At 51.7% G+C, this 21,969-nt stretch overlaps 1 protein-coding gene across 2 annotated transcripts; it reads left to right on the forward strand.

Moving 5' to 3' along the window:
- Positions 1–266: 266 nt before the first annotated feature.
- Positions 267–2,555, forward strand: DRAP1 (DR1 associated protein 1). Of its 2 annotated transcripts, none has more exons than XM_040466265.1 (7): positions 267–506; positions 752–824; positions 932–1,025; positions 1,316–1,435; positions 1,535–1,649; positions 1,865–1,953; positions 2,327–2,555. In XM_040466265.1, the coding sequence occupies exons 1-7, from the start codon at positions 465–467 to the stop codon at positions 2,430–2,432; spliced, it is 639 nt and encodes a 212-aa protein (XP_040322199.1). In that variant the 5' UTR covers positions 267–464; the 3' UTR covers positions 2,433–2,555. The 2 variants fall into 2 exon arrangements, with proteins under 2 accessions (XP_040322199.1, XP_040322200.1); XM_040466266.1 differs by having other exon boundaries at positions 276–506; positions 1,556–1,649.
- Positions 2,556–21,969: the final 19,414 nt, after the last annotated feature.

A 21,969-nucleotide genomic window follows, 5' to 3' on the forward strand; every position in this document is an offset into this window, starting at 1 on the left:
ACGGCTGCCGCCGCCGCCATCTTAGCGCCCGCCGCCTCAACAACAACTTTATAGACAAGCGCAGCACGGGGCGGGGCCACCGGGCCGGTCGGCCGCGCCGCGGGGCGGGGCCCGAGAGGGGAGGGGTTGACCCCGGGGGCGGGGCCGTCGGGGAACCCGGGGCGGGGCGGGGCTTCGGGGGCGGGGCGGGGCTAACGTTCGCTCTCCCAGGCTTGGGGGCGGGCGGGAGTGGCGGTCGGGTCCGGGATCGACGCACTCCGCCGGGGAGGCTCCAAAGGGAGGGCGCTCGGGTCCTGCGAGCGGCGTCCTGACCGGCGGCGCTAGGACCCCGTGGGGAGCGGCGGGGGCGGAGCAGGCGGCACCAGGACCCGGGGGAACCGCGGCAGGCGGGCGGCGAGCAGGCCCGGGGGCCGGGAAGCTGCGGGCGGCGGCGCTGGGCCCGGCGCGGCGAGAGAGGCCCTGAGATGCCGAGCAAGAAGAAGAAGTATAACGCGCGGTTCCCGCCGGTGAGCACGTGGCCGGGCCCGGGAGGAGCGGTCCCGGCTCTCGGGAGGCTCCGGCCCAAGTCCGGCCGTGGGGGCGGGCGCATCGCGGTGTTCGGGGGCACGGACGCCCCGCCCCCTTCCGTGCCCTCCTCGCGTCGGTGCCCCCCGCCCCCTTTCTCCCGGGATACCCTCTCTCGTTCCCCCCCACCCAGCACCCCTTTCTGGGACGGAGGCGACGGGGTCCGAGCTTTGTGCTCCCTCCCCAGGCGCGGATCAAGAAGATCATGCAAACTGACGAAGAGATTGGGAAGGTGGCGGCGGCTGTGCCTGTCATCATCTGTATCCTGTCGGGGCCTGGCCAGGCTGAGGGACGTGGGGTAGGGAGGGAGCCCGGGGTCGTCTTAAGCAGGGGATCCCCCACCCGTGTTCTCCTTGACGCTTCTCAGCCCGGGCGCTTGAGCTCTTCCTGGAGTCGCTGTTGAAGAAGGCCTGCCAGGTGACCCAGTCCCGAAACGCCAAGACCATGACCACATCCCACCTGTGAGTGGTCTGGGAGCTGGGAGGGCCCAGTGGGAGTTCACACACTCAGGGGAGGTGGGAGGCTGCTGGGAGACCAGCAAAGCCTCAAGCACTGGCGTGTTTGAACTGGGGTGGGGGGTGGGTGGGGAGGGGTGGGGAGGGATTGGGTGGTCTACCAAGATCGGGAAGTTCGGGTAGTGGAGATGGGGTGGAGGTTTTCCAGGTTTATTCTCCTGACATACAGAGACCCTTGCTGAGGGACCAGACATCTGGGCCCTACCTGAATGCCATGTTCCCCCCACCTCTTCCAGGAAGCAGTGCATTGAGCTGGAGCAGCAGTTTGACTTCTTGAAGGACCTGGTGGCTTCGGTGCCTGACATGCAGGGAGACGGGGAAGACAACCACATGGATGGGGACAAGGGTGCCCGCAGGTGGGGAGCCGGGGCCAGGTGTCCAGGCAGGGAAGGCCAAGGCCACCAGGGTTGGGGGTGGTTGGGGGGTGGTCAGGGAGTGGTGAGGCCTCTGGGCAGATGGACTGTGCCTTCCCGAAGGGGCCGGAAGCCAGGCAGCGGTGGCCGGAAGAATGGTGGGATGGGAAGCAAAGGCAAGGACAAGAAGCTGTCGGGGACGGACTCGGAGCAGGAGGTGAGTGAGGCCCCCAGCCTTCTGCCCTACCCTGTGGTGGGAGAGAGCAGTCTTGCATCAGCCTGAGCTGGCTGGATTCCTGGGCCCATCCTCACCTGTGTTTTTTTTTGTAAACTGGGGCTCTAGGGGTCAGTCTGCTGTCCCTGCCACTCCCAGGCTCTCCGGCAATGGCCTCATGCTTTTCTTGTTCCCTCTGAACTCTGTCTTGCTCCTAGGATGAGTCTGACGACACCGACACTGATGGGGAAGAGGAGACGTCACAGGCTCCACCACAGGCCAGCCACCCCCCTGCCCACTTTCAGAGGTGAGCCGCTCAGTGGCACCAGAGGGGGCTGACAGATTCCTCCAGGCTGACTTTGTCCTTCCTGTCCTCCGTGGCCCCTTGGTTTTGTTGGCTGTGGCATTTTTGGGGGATGGGAAGGGAGGAACCAAGGAAGGCTTAGAGGCAGGAGACTGCTCTCAGAAGGTCCCTGCCCCCACCCACACCCAGCCTCGGTGAATGGGGCTTGAACTGGTGCTGTGTGACCTGCTCTGGGCCCTTCTCTTCTCTGAGCTTGGCTGCCCGTTGGTACAGGGAGCCGTGGGCTCCATGCTCACTGGGAGAGGGTAGGGCCCAGTGGGCAGGAATGGGCCCTGGAGAGCGGCCTGATCTTTCTCTCCTGCTTTCTGCCCTGCAGCCCCCCGACACCCTTCATGCCCTTCACCTCGAGTCTGCCTCTGCCCCCGGCCCCCCCGGGCCCCTCAGCACCTGACGCAGAGGATGAAGAAGACTATGACTCCTAGCGCCCTCTGCCCCCCAGGCCACACCCCCTTTTAGCTGGTTTTAGTTGCTCTGGGGGGAGGAGAGAAGGTAGAGCTGTTCTTAAATTTATTAAACAATTAATAATAAAAGGGAACACCAGTGTCTGTCCCAGCCTATGTCCAGGGCGTTGTGGCCACCTTCCCATCCACCCACCTGCATTCCCCATGCTGAGCTGAGGCCAGGAGCGGTGGTGGGCAGGGTAGCAGAGTGAAGGGAGGGGCCAGAGGCCACGATTCTGCCAGGGTAGGAGCAGGGGTGCTGACAGAAGGAAGGCGGGCAGAGTGGTGGTGTAGGGCCTAAGCCAGAGGTGCTGCTTATGCTGGGGGACGACCTGTTTCGTTGTGCTTTACGACCCCGGAAAGGTGCCTGTGTTTCTTTGGCCTCTTCGTGTCTCTCTGACGGAGGCCATTCTGCCCTCCCGGGGCTGCTGCAAAGGGACAGATTGGACAAGTAACGGGAAGAGGCCTTGCACGCTGTAGAAATCTGTGTCTGGGGCCACAAAGGGTATGTGGGAAGGAGCTGAGGGAGCAGAGGTAGGTGAGACTGTCGAGGGCCCCAAAGATCGGCTTTCGAGCAGGAACAGTGACACAGCTGGGCAGTCTGCCCCCATTTCTGAGCAGACCTTGGAATTGCGGGGTCCACGAGGCAGATGCGCGCCTTCAGGGAGCAGGGGCTCGGGGAGGCTGAGCAGGAGACGTGGAGGACGGTGGGCAGACTTGAGGTGCGTGTTACCAGACTCAAGCGTGCTGAGAACTGACTGGAAGTGGGGCTGAAAGGGAGGGAACTTTAAGGATTCCCAGGTTTCTGTCTGCAGTGACTTGGGCAAGCCCCCCTCCCCCCCCCCCCCCAGCTGGAGGACACAGAGAGAGAGCAAGATTAGGTGTTAGGCTGTGACGCGTTTGGGGTGCCTGTGAAGCTGCTGGGGAGAAGGCACTGGAACGTAGGGGCCTGGAGACAGATGTGCAAGCTTAGAGAGTGGATGACCTCGCCTCAGGGAGAGAGGGTGGAGCCTGGACAGGCCACCAAAGGAGACTGAAGAGCAGCCGCCCCCAGGGCCCCCAGGAGCCACTGGCAGTGCCCACGCAAGCGTGTCTGGGAGGAGGGAGAGGTCAGCGGTCCCAACACCTTGCAGGCTTTAGGGAAGGCTTGCTGGTCGTTGACAGGCTGGGAGCTGGAGGTGAGAAGCCGAGGGGAGGAGAAGTGATGCTCAAGGCTGAGAAGCGGAGATGAGAGCTGTGGCTCGGAACGAGGACAGAGGGGACAGTTTTGGGTTTTGTGTCCTAAGGTAGCAGAAATGTCAGCTCTAGCGAGGAAGGGGACCGGGGATGGGAGGGGGCGGATGCATTGAGGTCAGGTCGCCTGGGGCCGACCCCAGCCTGACCAGGGGGAGGTGCAAGGTGACGAGGGGGTTTGGCAGGGGCATTGAGGTACTCGGTTTTTATCTGACAGGGTCTGGCTTCTCTGGGGAAGAGGAGGCCAGGTGGCAGGCGTGGATGGGCCTGGAGCCTAGGAGCAGCTGGGTCCTGTCTGCTTCTCCTCTGCTCCCCCTCTGGTTATAGTGTCCCTGCTATCTTTTGGGGACAACCCCAACCTGTAGTACGCGCAGCTGTCCCCACTCCCTGATGTCAACGGGTGGGGACATCACACTACACACTGTGGCCACAGTGCGTGGTGCGGGCCAACCAACACACCTGAGCCCTTGGGACTTTAGGTGGGACCGTCGGGGAAGGGTATTCACAAGATCGCTAGCTTTCCCGTGGCACTGGAGGCAGGAAGGAACCCACTCGGGAGCCTTGGAGAGGATGATGGTGGCCACACCGGGGTAGCAAAGCGGGCAGAATGTAGGCCGGATGCTGCTAGAAGCCTTTTCCCACCCCGAGGAGCGCTCCTGGCTGAGGATGCGGTCAGCGCAGCAGATCCAGGAGGCTCAGAGATACTGACGTCTGATGACACCTGGACCCAGTCTTGCCTGAACCCTGTATACCTTGGACTTCTGAGTCACGTGAGCCAATAAACATTTTCCCTCTCGAAGCCAGTTGGCTTTCTGTCACTCGTAACTGAAAGAACTCTGGCTGACGGGGACCGTGAATGGAAGGCGGTTCCCAAAGGCCCAGGAACGGGAGCAGCTCTCCCCAACAGTAAGTTGGGCCCATCCGGGGAAGGTGGCCACTGGGGTCCGCTGAGCTGAGGGCGTGCCAAGCAGGTGTGGTGAGTCGGGGTGGGAGAGGAAGAGACCCTTGGAGCCTGTTGCTGGGCTCATGTCCAGAGGTGGGGTTCTGAACTGAGAGGGTTCGCAGCGACCAGGCTGGGGAGGATTGGGAGAGGCAAGGAGGCCAGGGTGCTGGGAGCAGCCTCCAGGCAAAAGGCTGAAGGAGGCGCAGGTGAGGAAAGATGTCAGGAGCCGCTGGCCTGCGCCTCTGCTTTCCAGGCCTGCTTTTTTAGCCTGGGCAGTGGGCTGATGGGCATAACCTCTGGAACGAGGCCCTGGATTCAAATCCTGACCTCTCCATTTATTAGCTTTGAGCAAATCCTATAGCATGTCTGTGTCTCAGTCTTCTCAGCTGTAAAACGGGGCTAGCGATTACCTATGTCAGTTATGTGTGCTGTAACATACACACTAATTACTGGTTAGGACAAAGGGCCGATGTAACAAACTCGAAATACCCATGACTTTGAAGGTCACTGTGGAAAGGGCAAGCTCATAGACCACGGAGGGTTTTTGGGGCCAGGGCTGGAAGTGGCCCCCTTGGCTCTTCACCTCCCGTAGGAACTGTCACAAGGCCCCACCTGAGGGAGGCTAGGTGGCCAGACTGACCTCACAGGCCTCTGGGAAGGGCCTGACCCAGTCCTTACCAAGTGTTAGGAATGTAGCCTCCTGAGTGAGGGCAGGGACTCCGGGGAGACAGCACCTCTGGCTGGGCCTGGGCTCTGGATGCATCCTGGGAATGGGAAGGGTGGCTGGGCCCGGCAGGTGCCACTGGGCACCAGGAGTCGCAGCTTTCAGCATTCCATCTGCAGAGCCCTGTGCGGGCCCATTGATTTTCTCCCTTTGTTCTCTGTTTTCACGGGGGAGCCTTGAGCTTGGGGCCAAGTCCTATCCGAATGCCTCGGTCCAGACTTGGCTGCGCCCTGGGGTGTAACTGTGACCAGTGTGTGAAATGACCAGCAGCTTCTAGGCACCGTGGCCTCCCAGGGCTACCACCCTCGGGCGAAAGGTGTGGACCCAGCCCTCCCTGCTGAGTGGAGAGTCTCCCTCCACCGCGCCCCTGGGGATTCAGGCAGCAAATGTTCCTGGAGCACCCAGCATCCTCACTCAGCAGGGAGAGGAGGTACCACAGTCCCCCTCCCGGAGCCTGAAACAGCGTGCTCGCACCGAGTGCTGGGAAGGAGGTCACGGCCCCAGAGCTCACGCTGCTGGTGAGAATGTCAGAGGGTGCAGCCGCCTTAGAAAATGGTTTGGCACCTTCTCCTGGAGTCTGTTGACCCACACGTCCCACCCCCCCCGACCCCGCCCCGGTCCGATTCCATTTCTAGGCATGTGGCCACTGACACCCACCTGTTCATAGCCCCCAGCCAGAACCAACCAGAATGCCCAGCGACAAGAGCACGAATAAATAAATGATAGGTTATCGTACAATAGAACAGCACTAGAAAAGGACTGACAGCTGTTAGACGCAACATCACGGTGGATCTTGTAGACGTTATATTGAGCAAAAGAAGCCAAACGCAAGACTACACCCTGCAGTACGCATTGATTGAAGTCCCTCAGGTGAAGTTCAGGAACAGACAGGGGAAGTCAGTATAACGGTACCTCAGGAGGTGGGGGTTGGCCGGGAGGGGGTGTTTTACCACTTGGTAAATGGTTATGGTAACGTTTTACCACTTGAACTGGGTGGTGGTAGTATATAAAAATACGTGAAATCTGCACATTTAAGAGGTGCATTTTTATGATAGGCTCCTAAAAATTTTACCTGTCTACTGAGCACCTGTTGCACGCTAGGCGTTATTATAGGGGGTGACGATTATGAGTGTTCTCCGCGTTTATTTCTGATGGGGAGAGACAGACAATAAGGCAGATGAGCGGTATGTCAGATGGTAACGCGTGCCCTGGGGAAAATACAGCATAATAAGGGAGGGGTAGAGAGTCCTGGGGCAGGCAGGGTGGCCCCAGCCATCCCCAACAGGGCTCAGGGGGAGACAACGATAAGGTGAGGTTGGAGTAGAAAACCCCGCTCAGTGAGGAGTTATCTGAGGAGGGGGCTCCAGGCAAAGGGACAGGAAAAGCAAAGTCCTGGAGGACTGCGATTTGAGTCTGTCCGTTTTCCCCTGGGCTCCCCAGCTCCCACTACCTCGGCCACCACCCAGGAGCCTTACTTAGCCACTAGCCCTGTACTTGGCCTGCCTTGGCTGGGGCGTGTTTCTGTGGCCGCCTCTCAGGGCCTCGGGAGCTTCCTGAGGGGAAGAAGGTAGTGCTGTGGGCTCCTATCCACACCTGCCCTGGGTGCTACTTGACCTGGAGGCTCCAGGGTGAGGGAGGGACAGCTGAGGGATGGGGGTGAGCTTGCCCACCATCCACTGGCCTGGAGATCTGAGATCAGACGCACCGTGTGACCTGTGTGATGACCTCTTGACCTCCATCAAATGGGGCTGTTGACACCACCCCTTGTGACAGGAGGCCAAGCATGTTGCAGCCCGTCACTGTGATATGAGTCCCCGATTATCTCAGCCTGTCTCTAGAAGTGTCCTCATCAGCCCCACTTCACAGATGAGGAGACTGAGGCTCGCTCGCGAAGTGAGCTGAGCAGCCGAAGTTTGCTCTTCGGTTCGGAGGTGGGTGGGGGCTCGTATACAGGCCTGGGCGGGGTCCTGGGGTCCGTGTGTGGGGAAATGGAGTTAATGGCCTCCTCCTCTCACCCAAGCGCCATCCCTTGTCAGGTGCGATAGGTTTGTCTCCAGGGCACAGACAAAACCGCGTTCCCGCTGTTCCAGGCCATGGGCACTGTGGCAGGGGAATGACACGGAGCACCCAGATCTCTGCAGGGGGCCTGGTCCCTCCTCTCCTTGGGCAGAGCCTTTGTGAGAATGGCCGGTGGCTCTGGATGCCCTTGGGGGACTCCTCGTAGCTGGGGAGCGGGGCAGGCGATGGGGGACCCTCACCTCCTTTCATCAGAGTGAACTGCATTCTGAAATCACATCCTTCCTGTTGTGTGCGTGTGTGTGTGTGTGTGTGTTCGTTCAAATGTCACTTTAAGAAAAATGGCCTAAGGACAAAGATCTCTGCCCCCCCCCCCGTGGCAATCAGAGAGCTGCAAAGGAAAACACAAGATCCCACGTGATACCGGTCAGATGGGCAAGAATAGGAAGTCAGGTAAAAATGATAGCTGGTGGATGGGGCACCTGGGTGGCTCGGTTGGTTGAGTGTCTGTCTGACTTCGGCTCTGGTGATGATCTCTTCATTGGTGAGTTCGAGCCCCGTGTCAGGCTCTGTGCCGACAGCTCAGAGCCTGGAGCCGGCTTCACATTCTGTGTCTCCCTCTCTCTCTGCCTCCCCTCCTTGTGCTCTGTCTCTGTCTCTCTCCCTCTCTCTCTCTCTCTCTCTCAAAAATAAGTAAACATTAAAAATTAAAAAAGATAACTGGTGGAGAGTCGGTATATGGGAGTCTGGTGCTTTTTGTGGGAGTGTAAACCAGTGAGGATGTCTGAAAAGGAGGTTTGACAGCTAAGTGCCCCCTGGCAGGTCCACTCCGGGGTAAAACCTCTCGCAAATAGATGTGTCCTGGGTGTGATTTGAGGTGGCGAAGAGCTGGAGGCTAAGTATCTGTCCCTGGGGAACCGCATGGCAGATAGCAACGTGGACAAAGCTTCAACACATAGTGTCGCATGAAAAACAGAAAAATACAGACCAACCTCTACAGCACAGCTGTGCTTATGGAAACTACAAACACAGAGGAGCACAACCATCTTGTATATTTCTGCCAATTACTCCGTGACCTTGGGCATCTGACAGAAGGTCTCTCTGCTACAGTTTTCTCATCTGTAAAGTAGGGACAATAGTAGCAATTCCTTCAAAGACACGTGATGTTTAAATGAGATTTGATACATGAAGTGCTTAACACAGTGCCCAGCACATAGTAAACACCTAATAAATGGTGCCTCCCATCACTGATGTATATGGAGTTCAATGCCTGGAAAGCAGATTGGAAGGGCATGCGTCAAACGCGAGAGTGGGGAGCTATGGGAAGCTGGAATAGGACTGGGGAGAGGCTGAAAGGGAAAGTTCATTTCAAACGGAGGCTGGTGATTCATTTTTTGGGAAGCTTGTGATGCATAGAGTGTCCCAAACTAAGGAGCATGGGCTGCTCCTGTCTATGTTCCCAAGTTTATTTTATTTTAATTTATTTTTTAAAAATTTTCATGTTTATTTATTTTTGAGAGAGAGAGAGAGAGAAGAGAGTCAGAGCACCAGTGGGAGAGGGGCAGAGAGAGGGGGGAGACACAGAATCTGAAACAAGCTCAATCTAGGCTCTGAGCTGTCAGCACAGAGCCCGACGCAGGCCTAAAACCCACGAACTGAGAGAGAGATCATGACCTGAGCTGAAGTCGGACACTTAACCGACTGAGCCACCCAGACGCCCCTGTGCTCCCAAGTTTAAATAAAAACAAAAGAGATTGCCAATTGTCGTCTTCCAAAATGGGCTCAACCCACAAGGTGGCCTCAACCCACAGGAAAAGAGTGGCCCTGCCGTGTTTATGGGGTCATGTATGTTTTTCTCATTCACTCAGTCAACAAATATTTCTGAGCACCTGTTCCATGCCAGGCCCCGTCTAGGCTCTGGGGAGGAAGGCACAAAAGAATTCACAACCTGCGGCTTCTGGTCTGACTCTGGTGTCCTCGCTGAAGGGTCACATTGACCTTCGAGCTGCTTTCAGGGGTGTCTTTAGGACTCAGCAAGCACCACGGCAGAAGACATCAAGATCATAATCAAGAACTACCAGACTGCCCCTTTGACAGCCACTTCCCCACCAGAATCGGACCAGGAACTTCTACCAGAACTCCCTGGACTTGTAGCTCTGTCCCAAGGGCATGACTGTTCAAGGGGCGATGGCTCCGTGTGCAAATGGCACTGGCGTGTGTACAAGTCCGTCTGCCCCACATCCTGAGTGCCGGCCTGGCACAATTGCGGGGCAGAAGGCACATCTCCTGGGAAGATCTGCACTGGCTCCTCCCACCTCTCCTCTGTCCTCCATCCAGGGTGCTGGAGGGTGACCTGGGTACATGGTGATCTGCACCCTGGGATCTGAATCATGGCTTAGCTGATAATAAATACTCTTTGGAAAAGTGGAAGACTCTGTGTGTGTGTGTGTGTGTGTGTGTGTGTGTGTGTTAAAGAGCCGGATGATCGGGCAAGAAGCTGGGGAGGAATTAGTACCTTGACCAGTAAGAGGGACTTCAGGTTGATTGTCTTTCTGTTTTGTTTTGTTTTTATGTGGTTAAACTAACCACCTTCTCTATACCAAAACCAAAAACAAAGCAAAACAAACCTGAGGACCTGCTCCCAGGGGGGCGGGGGTTTCCATTCTAGTCGGGGTGGCGAACCGGCAGACCGAGAACAGCACCCACCGAAGGGCTGGGCGGTGGGTGTCAAGAAGGGAAAGAAAGAAGCGGGGGAGGGGAGGAGAGAGGCGGGCGTGAGTGTGCCCGCTGTGCCAGGGGCTCAAGGGAGCCCCCGGGGCCACGTGACCCTTCCCCCTTCCTTGTTCCTGTGAGGGGATGTGCTGTCTGGTCTCCAGCCACAGTCTCCGCTGTGGCCTGTGCCCCCGTGCTGGCCACATTTCGCTTTCCCTTTCCCCTAAGTGCTTCAAGTTCAGTTTCTGCCCCGTGGGTTCTCTGCCCCTGCTTGCCTCCTCTGCTTGGAGCCACATCTGACCTTGCAGGCAAGCGGGTCAGTCGGGGGCGGGACGCTGATGATGGGGTAGGGACCTCCTCGGGAGGTCCCTCAGGATCCGCACCCCCCACGCTCGAGAGTGGAGGACCCCGTAAGAGTCTGGGCTCTGGGGTGATGCTCCCTGTATTTCGCAGCACGGCGCTGCCTTTGCCACATGGGCTTTCTCAGTCTTCACAGTCCCTAATACTACACGGCCTTTAAAACTCAGCTCAGGGGTGGGGCACCTGGGTGGCTCAGTCAGTTAAGGCTCCGACCTCAGCTCAGGTGGGAGGGAGCCCCACATTGGGCTTTGTGCTGATAGTGAGGGGCCTGCTTGGGATTCTCTCTCTCTCTCTCTCTCTCTCTCTCTCTCTCTCTCGCCCCTCGCCTGCTTGTGCTCTCTCCCCCTCTCTCAAACAAAACAAAACAAAACAAACAAAACAACTCAGCTCAAGTGTCACATCTTCCAGGAAGCCTTCCTGGATGCCTGGCTGACAGTGGCTTCTGCTTCCTTTCGGTCGTGGGTTAGTGTTTGCATGATGTACCTTTTTCCATTCTTTTCCATTTAAACCTGTCTGTGTCTTTACATTTAGAGTGGGTTTCATGTAGGCAGAATGTGATTTGAGTCTTGCATTTTTAATGCGACCTGACAGTCTCTTCTTTTTCATTGCCGTGTTTATGCCATTTACATTTTTTTTTTACTGTTCCAAAATACACATGCAATTTACCATCTTAACCACTTTTAAGTGTACTGTTCAGTGGCATTAAGTACTCTCACATGGTTGTGCAGCCATCACCAGTATCCGTCTCCAGAACCTTTTCCTCTTTCCGAATTGAAACCCTGTCCCCATTAAACACCAACTCCCCATTTCTCCCTTACCCCCAGCCCCTGGTAACCATGGTTCTGCTTTCTGTCTGTCTTTGACTATTCCAGGTATCTTATGGAAGTGGGATCATACAATATGTATATTTACATGTCTGGCTTATTTCACTTACCATCACGTCTTTAAGGTTTATCCGTATTGTGGCATGGGTCAGAATTTCCTTTTTAAAAAATGTTTACGGGGCGCCTGGGTGGCGCAGTCAGTTAAGCGTCCGATTTCAGCCAGGTCACGATCTCGCGGTCCGTGAGTTCGAGCCCCGCGTTGGGCTCTGGGCTGATGGCTCGGAGCCGGTTTCCGATTCTGTGTCTCCCTCTCTCTGCCCCCTCCCCCGTTCATGCTCTGTCTCTCTCTGTCTCTCTCTGTCCCAAAAATTAATAAAAAACACGTTGAAAAAATTAAAAAAAAATGTTTACTTATTTATTTTGAGAGAGGGAAGGGGCAGAGGGAGAGAGAATCCCAAGCGGACTGCCTATCGTCAGAGCAGAGCCCAACGTGGGGCTCGATCTCACGAGCCACGAGATCATGACCTGAGCCGAAATCAAGAGTCAGACGCTTAACCAACTGAGCCACCCAGGTGCCCCAGAATTTCCTTTTTTAAAAGGCTGAATAATAGCCCATTAATGTATATACCACATTTTGTTCATCCATTCATTCATCGAGGGACATTTGGGTTGTTTCCCGTTCTCGGTTACCGTGAATACTGCTGTCACGAACGTGGATACGCAAATATCTCTTCCAGTCCCTGCTTTCAATTCTTTTGGATACGTATGCAGAAGGGGAATTTCTGGATCCTTTGGCAATGGTACGTTTAAGTTCCTGAGGAACCCCTGCACCGCGTTCCATAGGGGCACCATTTTTGTTCCTACCAGCAAAGCACAAGGTGCCCATTTCTCCAACTCCCACTGATACTTGTTATTTTTTATTTTGTTTTTGGTTTTGGGTTTTTTGTTTGTTTGTTTGTTTTTTGCATTTTTCTTGTAGCTCAGCATCATTCGCTATTTTCTTGTTCCAAATTCTTCAATGGCTTTCCCGTTGCACTTCAAGCAAATATCTGACTTCCTTACTGCAGTGTCATAAAAGGCTCTGTGATTGGGCCCTGCTAGCTTTCTGACTCCTAGATCACCATCCCCCTATTCACACTGCCTTCTCTTTCCTGGAAAACACTGAACTTGACCTCCTTACTTGCCATTCATGTGCTTATGGGCTATTTGAATGCATTCTTTGGAGAAATGTCAATTCAAATCGTTTGCCCGTGTTTTAAAGTCTTTTTTTCCCCCTTGAGGTATAGTTGACATACAACGTTATATTAGTTGCAGGTTTACGTTACTTTACAACGTAGTGAATTGACAGTTCTATACGTGACGCAATGCTCACCGTGATAAGCGTAGTGACCATCTGTCACCATACAATATTATTACAATGTTGCTGATTATATTCCCTGTGCTATACTTTTCATGTCTGTGACTTATTTATTTTGTACCTGGAACTTTGTACCTCTTAATCCCCTTTGTCTATGTTGTTCATCCGTCTCCTCCCTCCTCTCTGGCAACGACCAGTATGTTCTCTGTATTCATGAGTCTGTTTCTGTTTCTCGATGCTTGGTTTGTGTGCACACTTTGCCCATTCCTATATTGGGTTATTTGCCTTTTATTGTTGAATGTTAAGAGTCCTCTATATATGTTGTATACAAGTCCTTTATCAAATCAATGATTTCCAAGTATTTTCTCCCATCTTGTGGGTTGCTTCTTCACTTCCTTGATGGTGTCCTTTGAAGCACAGAAGTTTTTTTTTTTTTATAATTTTTTAAATATTTATTTATTATTTACCCTTTAGAGAGAGAGAGAGAGAGCAAGCAGGGGAGGGGCAGAGAAAGAGGGAGACACGGAATCCAAAGCAGGCTCCAGGCTCTGAGCTGTCCGCGCAGAGCTGGATGCGAGGCTCGAACCCACAAACCGTGAGATCATGACCTGAGCCTAAGTCGGACACTCAACCGACTGAGCCACCCAGGCGCCCCAAAGCACAGACGTTTTTAATTTTCATGAAACCTAATTTATTTATTTTTTATTACTTGTGCTTTTGATGTAACTTATAAACCATTGCCTAATCCAAGATCCTTTCTATGTTTTTTTTCCCTGTGAGTTTTATAGTGTTGGCTCTTACACTTAAGTCTATAATTCACTTTGAGTTAATTTTCATATATGGTACGAGGAAGGGGTCCAACTTCACTCTTCTGCGTATAAAAATCCAGCGGTCGTAGCATCATCTATTGAAAAGACTATTCTTTTCCAATCCAATGGTCTTGGCACCCTTGTCTAAAATCAATTGACCATAAACGTAAGAGCTCTCTTTTCTGAACTCTCAGTTCTATTCCATTGATGTCCACATCTGTCCCAATGCTAGTACCACACTGTCTTGATTATAGCAGTTTTGAAATTGGAGAAATCAGAGTCTTATAACTTTGTTCTTCTTTTTCAAGATTGTTCAGCAAGGCTCCTGGACTTTCCACGTAAACTTCAGGATCCGCTTGTCAATATTTGCAAAAGGCAGCAGAGATTTTGACGGGGATTGGGTTGAATCGGTTTGGATAGTATTGCCATCTTCTGGGTTTGTTTTCGTGGGCAGATTTTCTGCTGGTTATTCATCACACTTCCCTCCTTCTTTGTATGTATACTAATTTTTTATTGGATGCCAAACATTGTGAATTTTACACTATTAATCTGAATTTGGTTGAATTCTTTTGAAGAGTATTGGACTTTCCCTGGTAATTTAGTACTTGTGGGTTAGGTTTGATCATTGCAAGATTTGTTTCAAGCTCTTTTATGGTGGATCTAGAGTGGCTTTCATTAAGGGCTGATTTCGGCCCACCTCTAAGACATGGTCTGTCTGGCTCTCTACTGAATTTTCTACGTACTTAGTGAGATTTTTCTACTCTGACTGGAGAGAATCTTCTTCTTTTAATATTTTATTTTTGAGAGAAAGAGAGCAGGTTGGGGAGGTGCAGAGAGACAGGAGGATAGAGGATCCAAAGTGGGCCCCACGTTGACAACAGAGAGCCCAACATGGGCCTCGACCCCACGAACCGTGAGGTCATGACCTGAGCCAAAGTAGACGCTCAACCAACTGAGCCACCCAGGCGCCCCTGGAGAAAATCTTCTTACAAAGTCTTTTTTTTTCAACGTTTATTTATTTTTGGGACAGAGAGAGGCAGAGCATGAACGGGCGAGGGGCAGAGAGAGAGGGAGACAGTCTTGTATGAGCTCTGGGAATTACCTGTCTTCAGCTCTGCAGTAATTGTTCTCTTGAAATGTATTTTTGTCCAGCTTTGTGGGGCTTCACCTTACACCGTGTGCAGGTTAGTATTCTTCCTAAAGTAGCTTCCTAAAAGCTTAAAGGCCCTCTCCTGGGTTTGGGGATCTTTCTCTACATAGGCTCCTCCTCTTAAATGTTCTACCTCCCAAATTCTAGCTGCCTTTTGCCTGTCCAAACTGGTCTCTGACTCGTTAAGCAGTGAGACTGAGGGACGCTGTTTGGGTTCCCCTCCCTGCACGCAGTAGGGCATTTGCCTTTAGGCAGATCTCGGATGTCAATGGCCCCGGATGATGGTAGGGCTCACCTTGTCTGCTTCCTTTTTCTCAGGGATTACAGTCTGTGCTACCAGTTTTCTAATATCTGAACGCAGTTGTTTCTTACGCTTTGTCCAGTTTCTTAGTTATTCATGGGGAACGAATCGTTTCGGTTCAACTTGCTTCCTTGTGGCCAGAATCAGCAGTCCCTCGCCCTCCTTGGGATACCCCGACTCCTTCGCCTGTTCCTCTTCCAAGACTCTTCCCATGTTCTGATTCCAGCATAATTGTCAGTGCACGTTTTACCTCCCCCATTGCACTGCTCAAGGCACCTGAGGTGGCTTCCAGCAAGAACCAAGAAGACAAACTAAAAATAGAAACGGAAGGGGTGCCTGGGTGGCGCAGTCGGTTAAGCGTCCGACTTCAGCCAGGTCACGATCTCGCGGTCTGTGAGTTCGAGCCCCGCGTCGGGCTCTGGGCTGATGGCTCAGAGCCTGGAGCCCGTTTCCGATTCTGTGTCTCCCTCTCTCTCTGCCCCTCCCCCGTTCATGCTCCGTCTCTCTCTGTCCCAAAAATAAATAAACATTGAAAAAAAAATTAAAAAAAAAATAAATAAAAATAGAAACGGAAAACCAAAAATGTGATAATTTAAGAGAGAACATGGACATCAGGATCAAGAACATAATAATAAATAAATATGTAGCCCATAAAGTGTTCTCAGCTCTATTAACTGAGTATCACATTCATCTCTGAGCTTCCTGGCAGCCAAAGCAAAAAGGGAGATATAGTAACTTAGCTCCTCCCCGAAGATAGCACCTATAATTTCTTCAGAGGAAAAAAACCACATTTTTCCTAGGCTAAAGGAAAAGTTTCATATGGAACTCCATGGGGAGATACTGTGTGGTGTGATAGAGGCCATCTCCACCCACATTCCAACAGCCAAAATCTGTAAGGACCTCGTGTGTCCTTGAATTGGGGCCTAGGGAACAAGTGAGGTTGCCAAATTTTGTTGTTAATTCTGTCAGCCTTGCCTTGAACTTTCAGTGGCTCTTGTCACAGTCGGTCACTCCCTCCTCTTTGAAACACTTTCTTCACTTGGCTGGGAGCCCTTGCTCTCTCCACTTCCTCTTTACTGGCTGCTCTTGTCTGGTCTCCATGGCCATGTCTCCCTGACCTCTCCTGACCTCTAAATGGTGGTGGGCCCAGGTCTAGTCTCCAGGCCTCTCCCCTTCTCCCCTCTGCCTGTCTCTCCTGGCCCAAGTCTTCCGGTGCCTCTGCTAGATGACAGCCCCACATTTCCCTCCAGTCTATCTCTCTACAGTCAGAGGGGCCTTTTAAAAACATAAATCAGCTCACATCACTCCCCCTCTCAAAGTCCTCTACTTGATGGCTCCGTTCACCAAACAAAGTTCATGGGATATAATTAAAGATTATTTTTGTCTCCCAGGGTCCCTCTAAAACTCGTAAGGGAACTCTCCTCTCTGCCCACAAATGAAGTCATGACCTTCTGTGCCAACTTTGCTTACAGCCCTGTGATCACTTGAAGTCATTAAATAAGTCCCGTTAGAATGCCCAGTTTTGTGTAGTAGCCAGATCTCTACACTTGATGAGATCGTTTCCATCTCCCCAGCCATTTTGGCCCCTGCTGATGAGGGATGCGGGGGAAGTCAGGTCTGCCTCTCTGCCTTCCCTCCTGTTCCCCCAGCTTCAGAACCCTCTGCTGTTGGAGGGCAGGGACGGGGGAGGGAAGTGGGTGCAGAGGGTTCTTCCTTGATTGGCTCTGAGTAAGATGGCGAGTCACTCTATGGGTGGCAGCTGTTTCAAGTGGGCTCTTGGGGGAGCGCGCGACTCTTGATCTCAGGGTTGTGGGTTCAAACCCCGTGTTGGGTGTAGAGATTACTTAACAACATAAAATCATTAAAAAAAAAAAATAAAGTGGGCTCTTGCTCTGTGGGGGCTTTCACAGCTCCTTTATGGGCCACTTGCTTGACTGTAACTCCTGGAAAGTGGGGAGGGACTATTTCGGCTGGCTCTGGTTTTCTTTTGACTGGCAAACACCCACCTAAATATAACAGGAGCCCTCTGGACAGGACCTCCTGCTACCTTGCCGCAGGCCAGTTCCCACTGTGGTGCCACAGTCTCCCCGGACCACTGACCCACCGGGTGGCCATGGCTTCCGGGAGCCCCTCCCCAGCTCTCCGGGGGCGGAGACTGACTTGGAGATTAGTGGGCAGTCCCCAGTCCCACCCCCGGAAGGCAGTGTCGGGGCTCCTCTTTCAGGGTCCACCGTCCTCCATCTCTTTATACTCTTGAGGTGGGACCAGGGTTTGCAAGAGTGGCTAAATGGGCTTTTCCAATATTGTCACATTTTCCATCGTACTTAACGACAAATTTACAGTCGTTCCCTCGGCCACCAGGCCCCATATGATCTGACCGCTGAGACCCCCACAAAAGTTTAAAATATCAAATATCAGGGTAGGAGCACCTGGGTGGCTCAGTCGGTTAAGCATCCGACTTCGGCTCAGGTCATGATCTCAGGGTTCATGGGTTCAAGCCCCGCATCTGGCTTCAGATCCTCTGTCTCCTTCTCTCTCTGCCTTTTCCCTGCTCGTGCTCTCTCTCTCTCCCTCTTTCAAAAATAAAATAGCAAATATCAGGGAAGCACAGTCAGAAGTGCATGCATCTCAGAGTCATGATTTCATGCCCTATGTTTGGGTATAGCGATTACTCAAATGAACAAATAAATGAAAAATTAACTTAAAAAATAATAAAATATCAAATGTCAAAGAATGTTACAGGGGCGCCTGGGTGGCTCAGTAGGTTGAGCATCTGATTCTTGATTTCAGCTCAGGTCATGATCCCAGGGTCATGGGATCGAGCCCCCAGTTGGACTCTGCTTACTTGGGATTCTCTCTCTCTCTCTCTCTCTGCCCCTCTCCCCTATTCATACTCTCTCTCAAATTAAAAAAAAAAAATACATAGTTCAAAGATGAGATCGATAGCATAATACCATTTATATAAGCCAAACCTACAAATGCATAAACATGATATTAGATATTTCCCAAGGACCCATTCATATTTAAGTGGGATGGGAATGGGGATTGAGGATAAAGGAGAACAGAAATGAAATCAAAACAATGAAGTGGCCTTATATCCATTGATGATTCTTGCTCATTGTAAAATGGGGAACACCATAAACTCAGCTCTCTGCTCCTGAGGATGGGAAAAAGAGAAATGTGCAAAGATCCCAAGCAGACAGTTCACAGAGTAAGCACAAATGGCTCATAAAGAAAGGAAAATACATGGGGTGCCTGGGTGGCTCAGTCAGTTAAGTGTCTGACTTTAGCTCAGGTCATGATCTCGCAGCTTGTGAGTTCGAGCCCCAAACTGGGCTCTGTGCTGACAGCTCAGAGCCTGGAGCCTGCTTTGGATTCTGTGTCTTCCTCTCTCTCTGCCCCTTCCCTGCTCATGCTCCATCTCTCTCTCTCTCTCTCTCTCTCTCTAAATGAAATAAACGTTAAAAAAAAAGAAATAGAAATACACTACTAGTCTTACAGATAATAAAGGGAATGCAAGTTTTAGCAACAATGAGATCACATTTTTTCCATCACATTAACGATTTTTAAAAATTATGATATACTTTGCTGGGGAGAATGTAAACACTGTTGGTGGAAATCCACATTGACTGAGCATTTGGCAGGAGTGACTGGGCGTTATCAAAATGTAAGTTTCTTAGAGCCAGCAAGTTTGCTTATAGGAATTTATCTTGCAGAAATATCCAATGTGCAATGGTGCATTTACATGGATGTCACTGCTGCAATGTCTGTAGTAGGGAAGCTAGTGGGAGCCACATGTGTCTTTGACAGAAGGGGGGACGAGTTAGGGTTAGGGTTACATTATGTCAGTCGTGCTGTGATGCCCAATGACTGTTGTGACACTGAGGTGGCTTTACATGTACTGACCCAAAACAATGAGTATAACATACTATTTTTTTTAATGTTTATTTATTTATTTTGAGAGAGAGAGAGTGAGACAGGGAGAGCACGCATGCTGGCAGGTGGGGGAGAGGCAGAGAGAGAGAGAAAGAGAATCCCAAGCAGGCTCCACGCTGTTCGTGCATAGCCCAATGTAGGACTCAATCTGAACTGTAGATCATGACCTGAGCCGAAATCAAGAGTCAGATGCTTAACCAACTGAACCAGGTGCCCCAAGCATAACATACCATTTTTAAAATTTAATTATTTTTAAAATTTACATCCAACTTAGCATATAGTGCAACAACGGTTTCAGGAGTAGATTCCTTAGTGCCCCTGACCCACTTAGCCCATCCCCCCCCCACAACCCCTCCAGCAACCCTCTGTTTGTTCTCCATATTTAAGTGTCTCTTATGTTTTGTCCCCCTCCCTTTTTTAATATTATCTTGGCTTCCCTTCCCTTATGTTCATCTGTTTCATAACATACTATTAAGTAAGAAAAGTAGATCTTGTTTTGTTGAAAAACTATATATACACACACTTACACACAATCAGAAGATGTTATAATGACCCACTGACATGGGTCTCAGTTTTTCTTTCAATGTTTATTATTTTTGAGAAAGAGAGAGACAGAGCATGAGCAGGGGAGAGGGAGAAAAAGAGGGAGACACAGAATCCAAAGCAAGCCCCAGGCTCCGAGCTGTCAGCACAGAGCCTGATGTGAGGCTTGAACCCACAAAACTGCAAGATCGTGATCTGAGTCAAAGTCAGATGCTTAACTGACTGAGCCACCTAGGCACCCCTTGGGTCTCAGTTTTTTGCATTGAAAGCCAAGCGTAAAGCTATAGTTCAAGGGCTCCACATTGCTAGGGTCCAGACCCCCTTACAGGCAGAACAGGAGGGGAACAGAGCAGGTAACACCAACCCAGTACCCACCTCAACCCCGGGAGATGTACAAGAGGGGGCAAGGAAGAGAAACCTGGGGTGATGGGCTGGGCTTCCTCTCTCCTCAGACTTTGACAGGGCCTCAGAGAACTGTGTTCCCAGAAATTTGGAAAGATCTAAGCGTTGGAGTCTGACCCAAGGAAATGGAATGGCAAGGTGTCAGGCTGGACAGCCGCTGCCTTCCTAGTGACAGGTGAAGGGGCTGGTTAGGGAGTGGACTGCCTGTGATCCAAGAGTGAAGCAAGCCTCCAACCTCAAGGGGCAGAAGATGCGGTTGGTAGGGATCCAGGTCAGGACTAGCTTGACAGGAAGTGTGTTAATGCCTTTGGGTTTGAGGGACAGACAGATAGATGAATGGATGGGAAACAGAAACAAATTGGTGATGGGATCAATGGGTGGATGACCGGATGGATGAATGGTGTGGACGGTTGAATAGACAACATCTAGATCCATGTGGAACATTCTTCCCCCAGCTCTTATGGCCAGTTCCTTCTTGTCAATTGGGTCCTTGTTCAAAAGTCAGAGAGAAGGAGAGTCCCTGACCACCCCTTCTGCCTTTAGCTATACATCTTGTTCGTTTCTTTATTAATTATCCTTCTTCCCAAGGAGAATGTAAGCCTCATGAGAGCAGGGTTCCTTATCTCTCCTCTTCACCACCAGTGTCTCCCCAGCACCACCTAGGACAGTTCTTAACCTAACTAGAAACTCAGTGTTGGTGACTTCATGCATAATTCAATCATGGTTGGACTAATAAAAGGGAAGATGCGGTCACTCACTCAGCACCCAATGGTGATGGGGGTGATGGGGACTTTGCAGAGAAAGAAATTCTGGGTGCAGAGCCAGGGGCAGCTTCTGGCGCCAGGGGTTGTGGCTGAAAGTTCGCAGAAGGGTCTCTGGAGCGCCCATAAATTGCCCCAAAAAGAAAGCCTCCAGATGGGTCCTGCTGGTCCAGAGTGACTTCCATGGCCTCTGCTTCTCCTTCCTTTCTGAGTTCCACCTCGGGGGAGATATAATTTATTCCTGTGAAGTATGCATATATTTAAAAAGATGCTGGGGGGCTTCTGTCTGGCTCAGTTAGTGGAAAGTGCAACTCTTGATCTTGGGGTCATGAGTTCGGGCCCCATGTTGGGCACAGAACCTACTCTAAAATCTAATTTTATTTTTAATGTTTTTATTTATTTTGGAAGGAGAGAGAGAGAGACAGAGCACGAGTGGGGGAGGAGCAGAGAGAGAGGGAGACACAGAATCCGAAGCAGGCTCCGGGCTCCGAGCCGTCAGCACAGAGTCCGACACGGGGCTTGAACCCACAAACTGTGAGATCATGACCTGAGCCGAAGTCGGATGCTTAACCGATTGAGTGACCCAGGTGCCCTTAATTTGATTTTAAAAGTAAGGGAAATGTTTCGGGCACCTGGCTGGCTCGGTCAGAAGAGCATGCGACTCTTGATCTCAGGGTCATGAGTTCGAGCCCCACATTGGGTGTAGAGATTATATAAACATGAATAAAACTTTTAAAAAATTAAAAAAAGAAGATGCTCGTGTATGTGCCCATCAGCTATTGAAAGAAGGTATTGTGTTCACGTCACCTTGCTAACCACTATTGGGTCCCAATCTGGAAGCCGAAGGAAGGTTAATGAGAGGCAACAACCTGAAAACATCTGGAAGTTATTCTCACTGGGTTTCGGCCTAAGATGACAGCAATCTACAGTGTATTCTTTTTTTTTTTTTTTAATTTTTAAGTGTTTATTTTTGAGAAAGAGAGGGAGAGAGAGAGAGAAACAGAATGTGAGTGGGAGAGGGGCAGAGAGAGAGAGAGAGGGAGACACAGAATCCAAAGGAGGCTCCAGGCTCTGAGCTGTCAGCACAGAGCCCGACGCGGGGCTCGAACTCCTGAACTGCGAGATGATGACCTGAGCTGAAGCTGGATGCTTAACCCACTGAACCACCCAGGTGCCCCTGCAGTGTATCCTTGTTCGTCCATTGGCTCACAGACTAGTTATTGAGGGTCCACGATGGGCAGGCTCTGTCCTTGGTGCTGAGGATACAGCTGTGAACACGAATGAAGGCCCTGCTCTCCCTGAGCTGAGAGCTAACTGGGAAGGACAATCAAGCGGAACAAATAAGTGGATTCAATAGAAGCTGTATTCATTTGCTGAGGCCGCCATGACAAGGCACTACAGACAGCAGAAATTTCCACCACAAGAATTTATTTCTCACAGATCTAGAG

The sequence above is a fragment of the Herpailurus yagouaroundi genome, unplaced genomic scaffold (assembly GCF_014898765.1).
Source record: "Herpailurus yagouaroundi ecotype Mexico unplaced genomic scaffold, PumYag 569, whole genome shotgun sequence".
NCBI lineage: Eukaryota > Metazoa > Chordata > Mammalia > Carnivora > Felidae > Herpailurus > Herpailurus yagouaroundi.

Coding starts and splice junctions, on each gene's coding strand:
- DRAP1 (XM_040466265.1), top strand. CDS start 465: ATGCCGAGCAAGAAGAAGAAGTATAACGCGCGGTTCCCGCCG. Junction 825..931: donor GGCTGTGCCTGTCATCATCT/GTATCCTGTCGG, acceptor GACGCTTCTCAG/CCCGGGCGCTTGAGCTCTTC. Junction 1,650..1,864: donor GGACGGACTCGGAGCAGGAG/GTGAGTGAGGCC, acceptor TCTTGCTCCTAG/GATGAGTCTGACGACACCGA.